The sequence below is a fragment of the Protopterus annectens genome, chromosome 2.part2, assembly GCF_019279795.1.
Source record: "Protopterus annectens isolate FY-2018-M chromosome 2.part2, PAN1.0, whole genome shotgun sequence".
Classification (NCBI taxonomy): Eukaryota; Metazoa; Chordata; order Ceratodontiformes; family Protopteridae; genus Protopterus; species Protopterus annectens.
This window is the reverse complement of record NC_056730.1, coordinates 808,644,674-808,660,468: the sequence shown is the minus strand read 5'-3', so window position 1 is coordinate 808,660,468 and position 15,795 is coordinate 808,644,674. Positions and strand designations below refer to the sequence as shown.

Here is a 15,795-nt window from a genome sequence, read left to right as displayed (position 1 = left end):
TCAGGGCACCGAGGCCCGAGAAGCTGAACGTGCCTTCTCCGGCTCCGGGGAGAACCTCTGAGATCAGAGCCGGGGGATGTCACGGATCCGTGGCGTCTTTGTAGGTGAAGTGAGGACCGGAGACCTCTTTCTCTTTTCCCTCTACTTTGACTCTCTCTCCCTCTCTCTACCCCTTTTCTGCTCCGCTACCACAGGCTTTGGTACAGGAGGTTGAGTCCCAGCCTGGGAGTGAAGAGAAGCCAGATAAAGAGAGGAAGGAGAGGCGGTCACAGCGGCCAGAGATGAGGAAACAGATTCTGAAAGGGGAAGAAGGCCTTTGAGGGCCAACTTGGCCTTCTTATCTTTAAGGGCGCGGGGGTTGAAGCCCACACATATGCTGCAGTCCACACTAAGATGGGCAACACCCAAGCACAAAGTGTGGCCATCTGTAAGGGATAATTTAAGGCCACACTCTGTGCAACGCTTGAAAACAAGCTTTTCAGCCATACTGCTTGAGTAGAAAGAGAACTTGAGAATAAAAGGCAGTTCCTTTCTAACTGGCACACACACACCCACTCACCACACTCATATACAGAAAACACTGGGGGGGGGGAGAAGCTACAATCTACACAACAGTGCAAAAGTACAGTTCTGTACACTTACCATAAATGTAGATGTTCGAGTGTATTCACTGTTGCAGTCATCACACTTGGGTTATCTGCCTGGAGCTAGCCCTCAGTCGGCCTGAATACCAGAGTCTTGGGATTTCTGCATCGGATGCTGTCGCCTCTTCCATGACATCAGGTCGTCAGGGGTATAAAACATGCAGCTGACGCCATTACATCAGTTTTTCTTGCCCTAGATGTCAGGAGCCCCAAAAATAGAAAGATATCACATGGTGTGGAACAACTCCAGTAAAAAGAAAATACCCCTGCCATAAAAGATGGCCATGAAGAGAATAGGTTAAAAAGGATAGAGAAAACCAAACAAGGAGGCTGGAGGGAGGGAAACCAGGACTGCAACAGTGAATACGCTCGAACATCTACATTTATGGTAAGTGTACACAACTGTATTATGTTCTTCGTGTTTCACTGTTGCAGCCATCACACGGGTTGATTCCCAAAGCTGAGGAAGGGTGGAGGCAGTCAAGAAATGTTGGGGCTGGCTAGCAGGCCTTGTAAGACTGCTGTAGCAAATCCAGCTCTGGATTTATAAAAAATAGGTAGTGGCAATGCTTGGTGAAGGTGTGTACAGAACTTCAGGTTGCAGCTTCCAGGATGTCCCTGCTAGGGCCCCCTCTGAGAAATGCTGAACAGGCTGAAGTAGCTCTAGTGGAATGAGTTCTGATCCCCAGAGGGGTAGGTTTTCCATGGTGCTTGTAGTAGAAATGGATGCAGTGTGCTATCCATTTGGAAATTGTTTACTTCGAAATGGCCTTGCCCTCCACCCCTGTAGCAAATCTGACTAGTAGCTGGTCAGATTTTCTGAAAGGCGTAGTCCTGTCAGGGTAGAACCAGAGTTGTCTCTGCACATCCAAGGAATGCGGGATCCTTTCCCCTCTATTCTGAGGATTAGGGAAAAAGGTTGGCAAATGGATGGATTGGTTTAAAGCCACACTGGATATCACCTTGGGCATAAAGGAAGGGTTAGTCCTGAGGGAAACCCTGTCAGCATGGAAAATAATGAAGGGGTCCACCGCCATTAGTGCCTGTAACTCAGACACTCTTCTTGCTGAAGTAATAGATGTAAGGCTGTTTTCCAAGAGATGAATTTTAACTCTTCTGAAGCAGCAGGTTCAAAAGGGGGAAGTATGAGCTTTTCCAGTACAAAGTTAAGGTCCCAGGCTGGGGTGTGAGCTCTACTAGGGGGCCTTAAATTGTTAGCTCCTCTCAGGAACTGCTTGATGAGAGGGTGAGAAAAGAGAGGAGGCTCAGTATTATAATGAGCTGAGATGGCAGAGGCATGCATTTTAATGGATGAGAAAAATAGGCCTCTGTGGAGCAGCTCTGCTAGGTAATCAAGGATTTGAGGTAAGTTGGGCACAGCTGTGCCCTTTCCTTGAGACTGACTCCAAGAACAATATCTTTTCCACTTTTCAGCATAGGATTTCCTAATACTAGGCCTTCTGGCCTCAAGGATGACGTCCATCACCTGTTTGCTAAGGGATGCTGGTGGTGTATTCATGGGATAAGCCAGGCTGCAAGGTTTAGGGTTTGCAGCTGTGGATGCAAAATCTGTCCCTCCTGCTGAGACAGCAGGGAAGGTCTCTGGTGTAGGTGCCAAGGTGTCACTGCTGTCAAACTGTGTAGAAGTGGGTACCAGTGCTGGTGTGGCTAGTCTGGTGCAATAAGGATTGCCCTTGGCCTGTCCTGTTTGATCTTGAGTAGTACTTTTGAGAGGAGGGGCAGAGAGGGAAAGGCATAAATTGAGAGGTTTTCCCATGTAAAGGATAGGTATCCATCTTCCAGGCTCTGCTGTGAGGGTTCCTGGTGCAAAATTTCTTCAATTGGTGGTTTTGGGGGGAGGCAAAAAGGCCCACCTCCAGAGTTCCCCACCTCTGGATTAGAAGTTTGAATGAACTGGGTTCCAGTTTCCACTCGTGAGGGTCCGATAGATTTCTGCTTAAGTCGTCTGCCAGTGAATTTTATTTGCCTGGCAGGAATTGAGCTTGTAGGTGCACTTGGATGCTCAAGGCTGTGTTCCACAGAGGTTTGGCTAACCTGCAGAGTGGGTAAGAATGAGTCCCGCCCTGCTTGTTTCTGTGTCACATAACAGTGGTGTTGCCTGTCTTTATCAGGAGCTGTCCTGGAAAGATAAGTTATTTGAAGACTGTCAGAGCATTCTGTACAGCTAGCATCTCTTTTTGATTGATATGCAGGGGAATTTGTTCTGGGCTCCATTTGCCTTGAATGCATTTGCCTGCCATGTGAGCACCCCGTGCATAGTCTGATGCGTCTGCTGTAAGGGTTTGGGTGGCGATGGGTTGAGTGAAAAGAAGTCCCTTGTGGTTGCATGCTTTTGCCCACCACAGGAACTCTGTCCTTAGACAAGGTATGATAGGAATCACTGTTTCCAGGTCCTGAGAATGTTGACACCAGATACTTTTTAAGTACCACTGAAGTTTCCTCATATGCAGTCTTGCATATGGAATTAGCAGAATGCATGAGGCCATGAACCCTAGGGCTTGCAGTATTTTCCTTGCTAATAGCTGGAATTTTGTTGGCCATTAGTTTGAAATAGTTTGTCAAATGGACCTGCTTTTCTGGAGTGAGGAATGCCATCTGGGAAGTTGTGTTCAAGCTTGCTCCCAGGAATACAACTTGTTGGCTGGGCACCAGTTGTGATTTCTTTTCGATGATGGTGTATCCCAGTGAAGTTAGAAGTCTTTTTACAAATGCCAGGTGCTGAAGTAGCAATTCCTGACTGTCCACCTCAACCAGACAATCATCCAAGTATGGGTAATTTGAAAATTTCTCTGCCTGCAGTATGCAATGGCTGGAGCCAGGCATTTTGTGAATACTCTGGGTGCAGTACATAAGCCAAAGAAGTGCAGAGAACTGATAGTGCATAGAGCCTGCCCTGAAACGTACATATTTCCTGCAAGACTCCCTTATGGGATGTGCAGATAAGCTTCTTTTAAGTCTAGGGTGACTAACCAGGCATCCTTGGCTAGCATAGGAATAAGCTGTTGCAGTGTAAGCATTTTCAATTTTGGGACCACCAGAAAGGTGTTGAGGATTGATAGATCCAGGATTGGGTGCCAAGAGCTCTCTTTTCTGGGCACCAGGTTCAGTCTGGAGTAGAAACCCTGCCCCCTTTGTTCTACTGGAATAGGCTGAATAGCCCTGATATGGAGAAGTGAAAGAACTTGCTTTTGAGCCTCTGCCCACTGGTTTGGAGGAAGGTCTGGCAACCTGCTTTGGTGTTGTCAGTGAGTTGAAGTAGAATTTATATCCCTGGGATACAATGTTTAGACCCATCAGTACTGAGTAATGGACATCCAGTTTTTTGCATGAAGGGCGAGTTTTCCTTCTAGGGGTGCAAGTACTTGGGCATGGCTGGGAAGGATAACTGGAAAGTCATTGTGAACTTTTTCCATAAGGGGGTGGCTTACCACTCCCTGGGTTAGAGATGTAAACACTCCATTGTTTAGATCTCTGCATACCCTGAGACTATAGTCTTGGTGGTCTGTTTCCCCTGGGTTTGGACTGAGAAGGCATGAGAGGGACTGGAAAGGACCGTTTTTTGAAGGCCAATGCCTACTGAATTTAGGCGGCTACACCTGTAAGAAATCTTTGACTGTTTGCATAGATTTAGCTTTTTCTTCCGTCTTTTTAAGAACAACTTCTGCTTTTGTGAAAACAAATGCTCCTGATTTAATGGAGCATCTAGTAATTTTGCTTTGACATGGCCAGGCAAGACTCTTAGCCAAGCAAGCCTTCTCAGTACAGATCCAGTGACAGCAGCCCTGCAAGATGCTTCTAAGGCATCAAACAGTACAGTTGTGTACACGTACCATAAATGTAGATGTTCGAGTGTATTCACTGTTACAGTCATTACATTTGGGTAATCTGCTGGCAGGTTGCCCTCAGTCGGCCTGAATAACAAAGTCTTGGGTCCTGCGTCAGTTGAGGTCTCCTCTTCCATGACGTCAGGTCATCAGGGGTATAAAACATGCAGCCAACGCCATTTTAATCAGTTTTTCTTGCCCCAGATGTCAGGTGCCCCCCAAATGGGAGCAAAAATATATAAATAAACATTAAATATATATATATATATATATATATATATATATATATATATATATATATATATATACACACACACACACACACACACCTTAGAAACATAAAATTTACCTTCAGCTAAAAAGCAAATACACCACAAAGGCTTTTGAGAATAGTGAAGGAAAGAAAAGGTATAGAAATGGGGGATGGTGGGTGGGTAACCCAGACTGCAACAGTGAATGCACTCGAACATCTACATTTATGGTAAGTGTACACAACTGTACTATGTTCTTCGTGTTTCACTGTTGCAGTCATTACATTTGGGTAGCATCCCAAAGCTATGGATGAGAGGATGGAACTAAACAGCATTAGGAGCAGCTATAAGGCCCTGCAAGACTGCAGTGGCAAAGCCTGCCCTGGATTTAGAGAAGAGTGGTAATGTTTTGTGAACGTATGAGTAGAGCTCCAAGTAGCAGCTTCTAGAATCTCTTTGGTAGGGACCCCTCTGAGAAAAGCTGCTGAAGTAGAAGCAGCCCTGGTGGAATGGGACCGGACCCTTTTGGCACTGGTTTACCATGGTGCAAATAGCAGAAATGGATGCAGTGGCTTATCCATTTAGAAATAGTCTGCTTTGATATAGCCTTCCCCTCTGATCCTGCAGCAAATGTTACCAGTAGTTGCTCAGACTTTCTTACAGATTTTGTCCTGTTCAAATAAAATCTTAGTTGTCTGTGTACATCCAATGAATGCAGAATCCGCTCCCCCTTGTTCTGCGGACTTGGGGAAAAAGTTAGCAGGTGAATGGTTTGGTTATGGGCCACACTGGATACCACCGTAGGCATAAAGGAAGGATTGGTCCTGAGGGTCACCCTGTCCAGGTAAAATATAATGAAAGGCTCCACTGCCATGAGAGCCTGTACTTCTGAAACCCTTCTAGCTGAAGTGACTGCCAAAAGAAAAGCTGTCTTCCAAGAAAGAAATTTTATATCTGCTTTAGCTGCTGGTTCAAAAGGAGGTAGGGTGAGTTTTTCCAGCACAAAACTGAGATCCCATGCAGGAGTTGGCACTCTCCTGGGAGGCCTTACATTTTTGGCCCTACTGTATTAGCAGTGGATGAGAAAAGAGAGGAGGCTCTGTGTTGTAATGAGCCGAAATGGCAGAGGCATGGATTTTTTATGAAGAAAAAGATAGGCCCTTGTCAAGCATCTCACTCATTCCCTCCAGGAGAGGGGTTTCAAGTGTGTACCTTTAACTCCCAGTGGATGTGGCTTCAGCCTTTAAAAAATTAAGTTATCACCTTACAGAACTAACAAATAGTCTCCGACAGAGGTCATATATCAATGCAGTTGTGTTTGCCAACATGTATGCTTCAAGATAAAATATTCTGATACCTTGTATGTAGCATGGTTTTGGAATTATTAATGCAAATTTGAACAGGCAATATTTGACGCTTAGAGGAGCAGTAGGAGGTAACTGCAGAAACTCATGGAGACGTCACTCGGCTGTAATGAGTTAAGTATTGTAAAATATGAGGAATATTGGGCTTTGCTGTGTCTATTCCCTGTGCTTGGTTACAAGCACAGAATCTCTTCCATTTATCAGCATAAGATTTTCTAGTACTAGGCCTTCTGGCTTCCAAAATGACATCCATCACAGGTTTACTGAGAGATGTGGTTTGAATAATTAGTTGATTAGCCATGCTGCAAGATTCAGAGTTTGGGGCTGAGTGTGCAGAATTTGGTAGTTCTGCTGACACAGTAGGTGATGTGTCTGAGGCAAGTACCATGGAGGAAGGTGTGACATATTCCTTAGAAGCGGATACCAGTGTTGGCGAGGCCAGTCTGGAGCAATTAAAATCATTTTTTGTTTTTTCCTGTCTGACTTTTAGTAAGATCTTGGAGAGTAGACGCAGAGGGGGAAAGGCATAGACTGATAGGTTTTTCCAGCTGAAGGACAGAGCATCCACTTTCCATGTTTTTTGTGAGGAGTCCTCGTGCAGAATTTGTCCAACTGATAGTTTTGGGGACAGGGAAATAGATCTATGTCTGGGCTTCCCCATTTCTGTGTTAACATGCTGAAGATTTGTGGATCCAGTTTCCATTCGTGAGAGTCCATAAGATTTCTGCTTAGGTCATCTGCCAGAGTATTTTGCTTTCCTGGCATTAATTGAGCTTGAAGATGTATTTGGTAAGTCAAGGCTGTGTTCCACAAGGCCATGGCTAGACTGCAGAGGGGCTAGGAATGGGTACTCCCCTGCTTGTTTATGTACCACATAACTGTGGTGTTGTCCATCTTTATCAGTAGTTGTCCTGGATGAATTAAGTCCTTGAAGGCTGTCAGAGCATTCTGAACAGCTAGCATTTCTTTCTGGTTGATATGCAGATGCATTTGGTTTGGGCTCCATTTGCCCTGAATGCATCTCCCTGCCAGGTGGGCCCCCCAAGCATAGTCTGATGCGTCTGTAGTTAGGGTTTGGGTGGCAGGGGGTAGAGTGAATGACAGCCCCTTGTTTTGGTGACATGTCTCTGCCCACCAAAGAAACTCCTGTTGTAGGCAGGGAATGAGAGGGATCATTGTTTCCAGGCTGTGACAATGTTGGCTCCATAAACATTTTAGGTACCACTGAAGTTTCCTCATATGCAGTTTTGCATATGGAATTAGTAGAATGCAGGATGCCATGAACCCCAAAGCCTGCAGAATTTGTCTTGCAGATAACTGGGTTTTTGATGCAATTTGTTTGAAGTATGTTGTCAATTGCAGTTATTTGTCTGGCGTGAGGTAAGCCATCTGGGCAGCTGTATTCAAGCTTGCACCCAGGAATGTAATTAATTGAGAGGGTACCAGTTATGATTTCTTTTTGTTTACGGTGTACCCTAGGCATGTTAGGAGCCTTTTTACAAACGCCAGATGTTGAAGAAGAGAGTCCTTGTCCTCTGCCTGAATGCAACAATCGTCCAGATAAGGATAAATTTGAATGTTTCTTTGTCTGCAGAATGCAATTACTGGTGCCAGGCACTTTGTAAAGACCCTGGGCGCAGTAGATAAGCCAAAGGGCAGTGCAGAGAATTGGTAATGCAAAAAGCCTGCTTTGAAGCGGAAATATCTTCTGCAAGATTCCCTTATTGGGATATGCAGGTATGCCTCTTTTAAATCTAGAGTTACTAACCAAGCAAGTCAGCATTTTGAATCTTGGAATGTCCAGGAACATGTTCAGAATTGATAAGTCCAGTATGGCACGCCAAGAATTGTCTTTTCTGGGTACCAGGAAAAGTCTTGAATAAAATCCTTGTCCTTTTTCCTTTTCCGGTACCGGTTGAATAGCCCCCATATCCATGAGGGACATGACTTGTTTCTGGGCCTCTGCCCACTGGTTTTGTGGCAGATCTGGCCATCCATTTGGAATTGGCCAAGTATGGAAATGAAATCTGTACCCTTGGGATACTATGTTTAATAACCACTTGTCTTGGGTAATTAACTGCCAATTTTGAGCATGAAGTGCTAGTTTCCCCCCAAGGGGGCTGCCAAAAGATAAGTGCTCGGAGATGGTAGAGGAAAGTCATTGAGACTGCTTACTGTAGGGTTGTACTTTGTTACCTCCAGATTTGGAGGCAGAGGCACACCCCAGTGCTTTGACCTGTAAGATACTTGTGATTGATATCTGGAGCCTTCTGAGCACCTGGGTTTGCCCTGTGAAGCTCTGTTGGATACAGGAAAGGACCAATTTTTAGTAGGCCAGTGCCTACTGAACTTGGGTGGCTGTACTTGCAAGAAATCGTTTACAGTTTGCATAGATTTAACTTTGTCTTCCATTTTCTTTAAAACCTCTTCTGCCTTATTACCAAACAGAGTATCATGCTGTAAAGGGGCATCCAACAGTTTAACATGATCAGACAGCTTTTGCTCCTTGAGCCAGGCATGCCTTCTTATCACAGATCCAGTAATGGTGGCCCTGCAAGAGGCCTCTAAGGAATCAAAACCACATTGCAAAGTATGCTTTCTAACCTGTTCAGCTGCATGCAATAAATCCTGTAACTCTTTATTTTCCACACAATCAGAAATCAACATCATTTTCTGTTTCAGTAAACCCATAACATGCTGTTGATATTTAAGCATATGAAACTGGCAGTTTAAAGCCCTGATTGCCAAGGTTGCAGACGTATAAACCTTCTTACCCCATCTATCTAGTGCCCTGGAATCTCTATCAGAAGGGGTAGGATTTTTGGCTATAGAAGCCTTAAAACCCTTGGGACCCTGAGAAATAGTCTCAGGATCAGCAGCAGGAGTTCTGAAAAGAAATTTGTGGGAGTTAGGAACCCTGTAATATCTGTCTGGCTTACTAGGAGGTATTGCCAAAGACCTATGCTGAGAAAGAAAAAGGACATCCTTAAGCTTCTTTTTTGATTGAGAAAAATCCTGACTCTCTCAGTGAAAATGTTCCCTTAAAGTATGTAAAGTCTAACCAAATTATGTAAAGTCTCACCAAAAGAGTAATCCTCAGCAGGAGATGCAGATGGGACGGATTCCTCTGCATCAGAATCCTCATAAGGTGGAATAGAAAATTAATGATCAGAAGAGGAATCATAAGAAATGGAAACCTGATCTGAAGATTCATAATCAGTGCCTTGCCTAGGCCTCTTAGTGTGTGTGTGTGTGTGTGTGTGTGTGTGTGTGGGGGTGGGGGTTTGGGAACCCCTGATCAAGGTAATTAAGTCCTCAGACATTTTGATCATTTGTTTTTTAGGCATAGGGGCCTGAGCACGTGGCTCATGTGTCAGTTTTTTAGACATAGAAGTTGTTTTTGACCTTGTTTTTGTTGATGGCATCAGTTTAATATAAAAATGTTGAGGCCTGAAAACACCCTTAGAAGCCGGTGTCTGCTCAGCGGCTCCGGACCCATCCAAGGGAGAGACATCTGCGGATTCAATACTTTGTAATGCAATTATTAACTTTTACTGACATCGGTAAGGGGCAAGAAAAAGTTTCCCCAATGGCGTACTTGGCTTTAGTTTGAAGACTTCGGTTCTGAAACTCAAAAACGAAAATTTCAGTAGCTGGCCGACCGGCACTTGCGAGCTGCTTCTGCTTCGGGCACCGTGCGGCAAGAAAGACGGATTAAAATGGCATCAGGCTGCATGTTTTATACCCCTGACGTCATGGAAGAGGAGACAGCAACCGACGCAGGACCCAAAACTTTGTTATTCAGGCCGACTGAGGGCAACCTGCCAGCAGATTACCCAAATGTAATGACTGCAACAGTGAAACACAAAGAACATCCACATTGCACAATATGTTTACTAATTTAGTTTGCAGAATGCATTAACTCTTGTAAATCTTTATTTTCTGCACAATCTGCAAATAAGACCATTTTTTGTTTAATTAGTTCCATAACATGTTACTGGTACTTCAACATGTGAAACTGGCAATTCAAAATGCTGATGGCAAGAGTTGCAGAGGTATATACCTTATTACCTCATCTGTCTAAAGCTCTAGAATCCCTGTCTGAAGGGGTAGGGTTTTTGGCTGTAGTAGCCTTAATGCCTTTAGGTCCCTGGGAAATGGTCTCTGGATCTGCAGTAGGATTCATAAAGAGAAATTTGTGAGAATTAGGTACTCTGTAGTACCTGTCAGGTTTTCTAGGAGCTGGTGGTAAGGTGTCAGGAGTAAGACTGGACTCCAAGAAGACATTGTCTACAATATCCAGGACAGGGGGTATAGCTAAAGGCTTGTGCTGAGACAAATCTAAAAATTCCCTGAGTCTCTTTTTAGACTGAGGATAGTCCTGGCATTCCCAGCGGAAATGCTCTCTCTTATTGTATGCAAGGTTTCACCAAAAGAGAAACCCCCTGGAGGGAAGGTAGAGGGAATGGATTCCTGTGCATCTGAATCCTCATAGGTAGATAGGGGTATGTCCTGGTAATCAGAACGGTCACAGTCATCAGACTCCTGGTCTGTAGAATCAGAAGGAAATTCAATTCTTTGTCTTTTGGCAGGGGAAGGCTGGCTTCCCATAATTAGAGTAATAAGGTCTTCAGCCATTCTAAGCATTTGTTTTTGAGGCATGGGAGGATGAGCATGCATTTTGGACATTGGTTTTTTAGGCATAGTGTGAACTCTGGGCCTGAGAAACTCAGTAGTTTTAGTAGGAAATGAAGTTGTTGGTTTAATATGAATAAACCCTCAGAAGCCGGTGCATGCACAGCGTCTCCGGACCCATCCAAGGTAGAGACATATGCAGGTTCCATAGTCGAAGAAGCATCTCGCGGCATACTGGACTCAGAATTGGTCTCAGCAGAGGCCTGCGAATCTGTAGAAGCAGGCATCAGGGGCTGCAAAGACGCCTTACTGAGTACCGGCGGACTGGCGACAAGCTTAACGGAAGCATCATCGGCAGTTTTTGACCTATGAGGTCTGTCTTTGTCTTTGTACTTTTTCGGAATATCGGTAGTCGGATGGCCTACCGAAGCCATTTCGGAATACGGAGAACGACAGCAAAAGAAATTAGCTACAAGAATATCCCGACGACGAATGGTTCGGGCATTAAACAAGGCACAAAACCAAAAGCTAGGGACGTCGTGGTCTGGGCCTAAACAGGTGACGCAGTAAGAATGAAAATCTCTGTGAGGTTATTTGCTTTTCGCAGACAAGACAATTGTTAATTTTTTCTGATATCGGTTAGAGCAAGAAAAAAGAATCCCCAATGGGGTACTTGGCTTTAGAAGACTTCAGATCTGAAACTTGAAAAAACGAAAAATTTCAGTTAGCGGCCGACCAGCACTTGCAAACTGCTTCTGCTTCAGGCTCCTTCCCGGCAAAAAAGACTGAGGTAATGACGTCGGCTGCATGTTTTATACCTCTAATGACCTGACGTCATGGAAAATGTGACAGCATCCAACGCAGAAATCCCAAGACTCTGGTATTCGGGCCGACTGAGGGCTACCTGTGGGCAGATAAACCCAAGTGTGATGACTGCAACAGTGAAACACGAAGAACATCTATTTTAATTCTCCTAAAACTCGATAAACCATGCGAGGGGAGGAGAAAGGGGATCTATATTAATACTATCTAAACAAAATTCTGAAGAAAAAAAGATACAAAGGTTTTACCCACTTGACTAAGTTGAAGCTCAAGAGACCGATGCAAAAGCTATTTGCGGCAAACAAGATCTGGGGATGGAATGCAGTGGAAGTGTATTATGGGTAAGGGGAGGAGTTTGGAGCTCAGAGCTGATGCTAGTACAAGTTGCCGGCTCGGATCAGATATGGATCCGTATCCCACAGGTTGAAGACCAAATGAAGTAAACTATTTCAGATCCACCTCAAAAGACTTTCTCCACCCTTGGAATGTCAGTATTGTGTACACACTGCTGAATTATACAATTTACCTCAAAAGGAGTACAGAAAGATAGGGAAACATTGCACTTCTAAAGTGGCTTTTGACAGTGCTAGAAAGAAAGAATGAAAAAAACAGTAACAAATTTTCAACATTCTGAAAAAAAATGCATTTCAAGAAACTTGGAAGTATACCCTGCAAGGTACACAGTAGATAAAACTAAATAGGTTTAGTTTAACCAAAATAGCTACGTGCTACCATCAGTTCTCACCTGTGCTTGCTCTGGTGTTTCTGCAGCAAAATAGAAAATATAGTGCTCTTCACTAAAGTGCTGAACCACAATTTGAAAGCAGTTTGGCCTAAATAAAAAAAAAAAAAAAAAAAAAAGAGAGAGAGAGAGAGATGTTCAAAGAGGAGCAGTCACTATCGAATAAACAAGTTCAAAACATTAATATATGCAATTTTAAAGTTAAGTAGGATTTTACAAAATATCACTGCTGGCCACCCAAAAAATGGCAACATACATACATCCATAAATTAAACATCCTTAAGCAAATCTAAGTTATAAGCTCTTAAGAGTTTTCTTCAGCATGTTAATTTGTTGCCAATTAATTTTACAAGTCTTGTATTTGTTTCAAAGAGCACTTTTTTTTCAAGATTACAAGATTATTTCAGAACAATCCAAAGGATATTAACTAAATTATGTACCAACAGTACTACACTGCAATCCAAGTTATGTATATCTACCTATCTATATATATATATATATATATATATCTATATATACACGTGTATGTATGTGTATATATATATATATATATATATCTATACACACACACAAACACACTATAACCCAGTGATAGAAACATACAAATATATTCACAAATACACATTGTATATATAGAAAGATGCACATATGCACATGCAGTGCGTGTGTGTATGTACATATATAAGTATATACACACACTTACAAATATATAATGCTAAGCTTCTTGGGCATGCAAAATTATGGCAATGTGCTAGTTATTTATATTTTCCTGGCAATATTGTGAGTGCGGTAAGCATCAATGTTCATTACATACACATGTAGCCAAGTCAATGCGCCCAACAAACAGTTCCTTGTCATGGCTGTAGTACAGGCTCACTAACATCATTCTAGATCATACCATGGATATTGGTAAATATAAGCAGCAAAGGTAAACAGTGAAGGTGCATAAGGATAGAGTACTTGCAACGAGTTCGCACACAAAGGTTGACAATGCTAATGCAATGTACGGCAGCATATGCACAGAAAAATATGTAATGAAAGGGAAAACAGGACTGATGGCTGAGGGTGGAGTAGTTGTCATGCCGCAGTGACAGAATCCACAGAGACAGACATACAAAGGGGTGTGCACAAGAAATCTTGGTAGAAAAGCAGAATGGAGAATGTGGCATTACAATACTGGCATGTTGGATAATGTGAAATCTACACAGGAGGATGGCACAGTCACGATAACATCAGTATGTGAGCAGTGTGTGAGCAATGTTACTGTCATTAAAAATGGAAAATACAAAAATGTCAGGTTTGCAGTTTACTGATGTGCTACATTTCCATGATATGTATGTCTTATGACAAAGCTCTGCTTCCTAGGAAAACAAATACACAGGCATGTGGACTGCATTGATGAATAGGGTATGTACAGTAATGTTTACCTCATTTTCTTGACCGATTAGCACATCAAGGATTTTTCTTCAGTTTTACCATAGGACATGGAATGCCATTCTACTCTGGTTATAGACGGCCATCAATGTTGCTGTCTGCCAACTCACTTTAAGCCCTGTGTGGGCTTGTGTGCATTTCCATTTATGTTTTGGCAGTATTACAGGATGAATATAAGAGTATAGGACAGATATGGATATGGAAGGTAAGCAGAGGACTAAACACAAGGTCAACCAATAAGGAATGAGCAGGACAGAGGTGGAGTACGGGGCCCATATTTCTCAACCTCCTAGCACAACAGTGGTAAAAGACCCCATAAATAAATACACGTTTAGAAAATGCCAAACCCCCTGACAATTTACAACCTGCTGAAGGGAATGTGTCCTTCATGGAAATGGAACACAGGATAGTCAACGAGTACTACACCTGAAAAAATCTGAACCTCTGTCTTTGTGACTGATATTCTCTAAACAAAGGCATTAGCAAGTCATGCCACAGAACCAGTCAAAGCACAGGTTTGTGAGAAAAAAACATTTCAGGGGAATGGAAACCACGATGTCAAGAAAAGAAAAATACACCTGAATGGATCTAAGCACCTTTCTTTGTTACAGGTATTCTGTACACCTGTGTATTAGCAAGCCATGCCACATAAGCAGTCATAGTACGTGCGTCTGAAAAACACAGTTAAGCGGAATGGAAGACAAAACAGCAAGAAAAGAGAATTGCATCTGAATGGATTTGAACCCATTTTGTCACTGATACTCTCAAGACCAGTGCATTAGCAAGGCATGCCAAAGAATCCCTTGAGAAAAGACTGCTGGAAAACACATTTCAGGGAAATGTTAGAACAGTGATGACAAGTGAAAACTGTAAATCGTAAAACAATATATAAACATCAAGTGATTAAAGCACCGCACCCAGTATGCTATGTACACATTACTATGCAACTTTTACATACATGTGCTGTTAGTTACTCTTATTTCATATATGCACTGAAAATGATTTAGTGCTTGATTGTTAAGACTATTATACGTACACCTTGATGGATATGAACACTGCCTGCCTAACTGATAATCTCAACACCAGTGTATTGACCAGTGAAGCCACAGAAGAACTTGCAGTAAGTTAGAAAACACACAGTTTAAAGGAATGGTACAACAGTGTGGAAAACTGAAAATGACCACTGGTAAACAGCATACAACAATTAGAAGATGAAACCCCTCTCTCTAGCATATTGACAATGAACAAATCACTACACGAATATAATGAAACATGCATGGCAGCTGTTATTGTGAAACTATTATCTTCACTTTATATCACCCATGGACAGTCAGATCAGCTGTGCGATGGATGCCACGATCTTAGCATATTTGATGGATTTTTTTACCTGTGTTTGCCAAAGAATGAGAAGTGTCATTTCCCTGTGGTTGTGGTTACACTTGAGCACTGAAGTTGCTCTGTGCCAGCTGTCATGCAATGGAAGACAACAGAAGGATGACTTTTGTTCTTTTATATAAGCCCTTTTTGAGCAAGTATGTAGTGTAACAGTGTAGTTTTGATAATACTGAAGATTTGAAAGGTAACAAGACAAAGATGTAAAAGGGCAGCACATACATGAGACAACACAGGGTGACAGGATTAGGGCTAAAGTACAGTTCTGTACCTACCATAAATGTAGATGTCCGAACAGGATAGCATCTGCAGTCATAACAAATGGGTTGTCCTGTCGTCAGGCAGCCCTTCGGTCGGCTGGATTCCAAAGTCTGGGTCTGGCCTCGGCTGGTGTCGCACTTCACCCGACGTCATCTCTGCTGGTCTTCGGGTATAAAGGCATCAGCCAACGCCATTTTCCTCAGTGTTTCTTGCCCCAGATGCCAGTTGCCCTCTTGGAGAGCTAAATTTTGGATGAATGCCAATGTTTCCAAAAAAGTAGAAGGCAAACACAAAAATAAGCATGTATGTACATATATACAAACAAATACACCATAAGAGATCCCCCCCAGCTAGCTATTAGGAGGGTAAATACCCTAGGAGTACCACAGAGGGGAAGGAGGGTGG

At 43.0% G+C, this 15,795-nt stretch overlaps 1 protein-coding gene across 1 annotated transcript in view; it reads right to left on the bottom strand.

The window, feature by feature from the left end:
• The window catches only part of RASA1 (RAS p21 protein activator 1), a 3,076,403-nt gene that overhangs the window by 1,279,539 nt on the left and 1,781,069 nt on the right, over positions 1-15,795 (bottom strand). Inside the window, exon 12 of the mRNA XM_044064149.1 lies at positions 12,307-12,394. Coding sequence (XP_043920084.1) covers positions 12,307-12,394 — 88 coding nt within the window. The remainder of the gene's footprint in view (positions 1-12,306; positions 12,395-15,795) is intronic.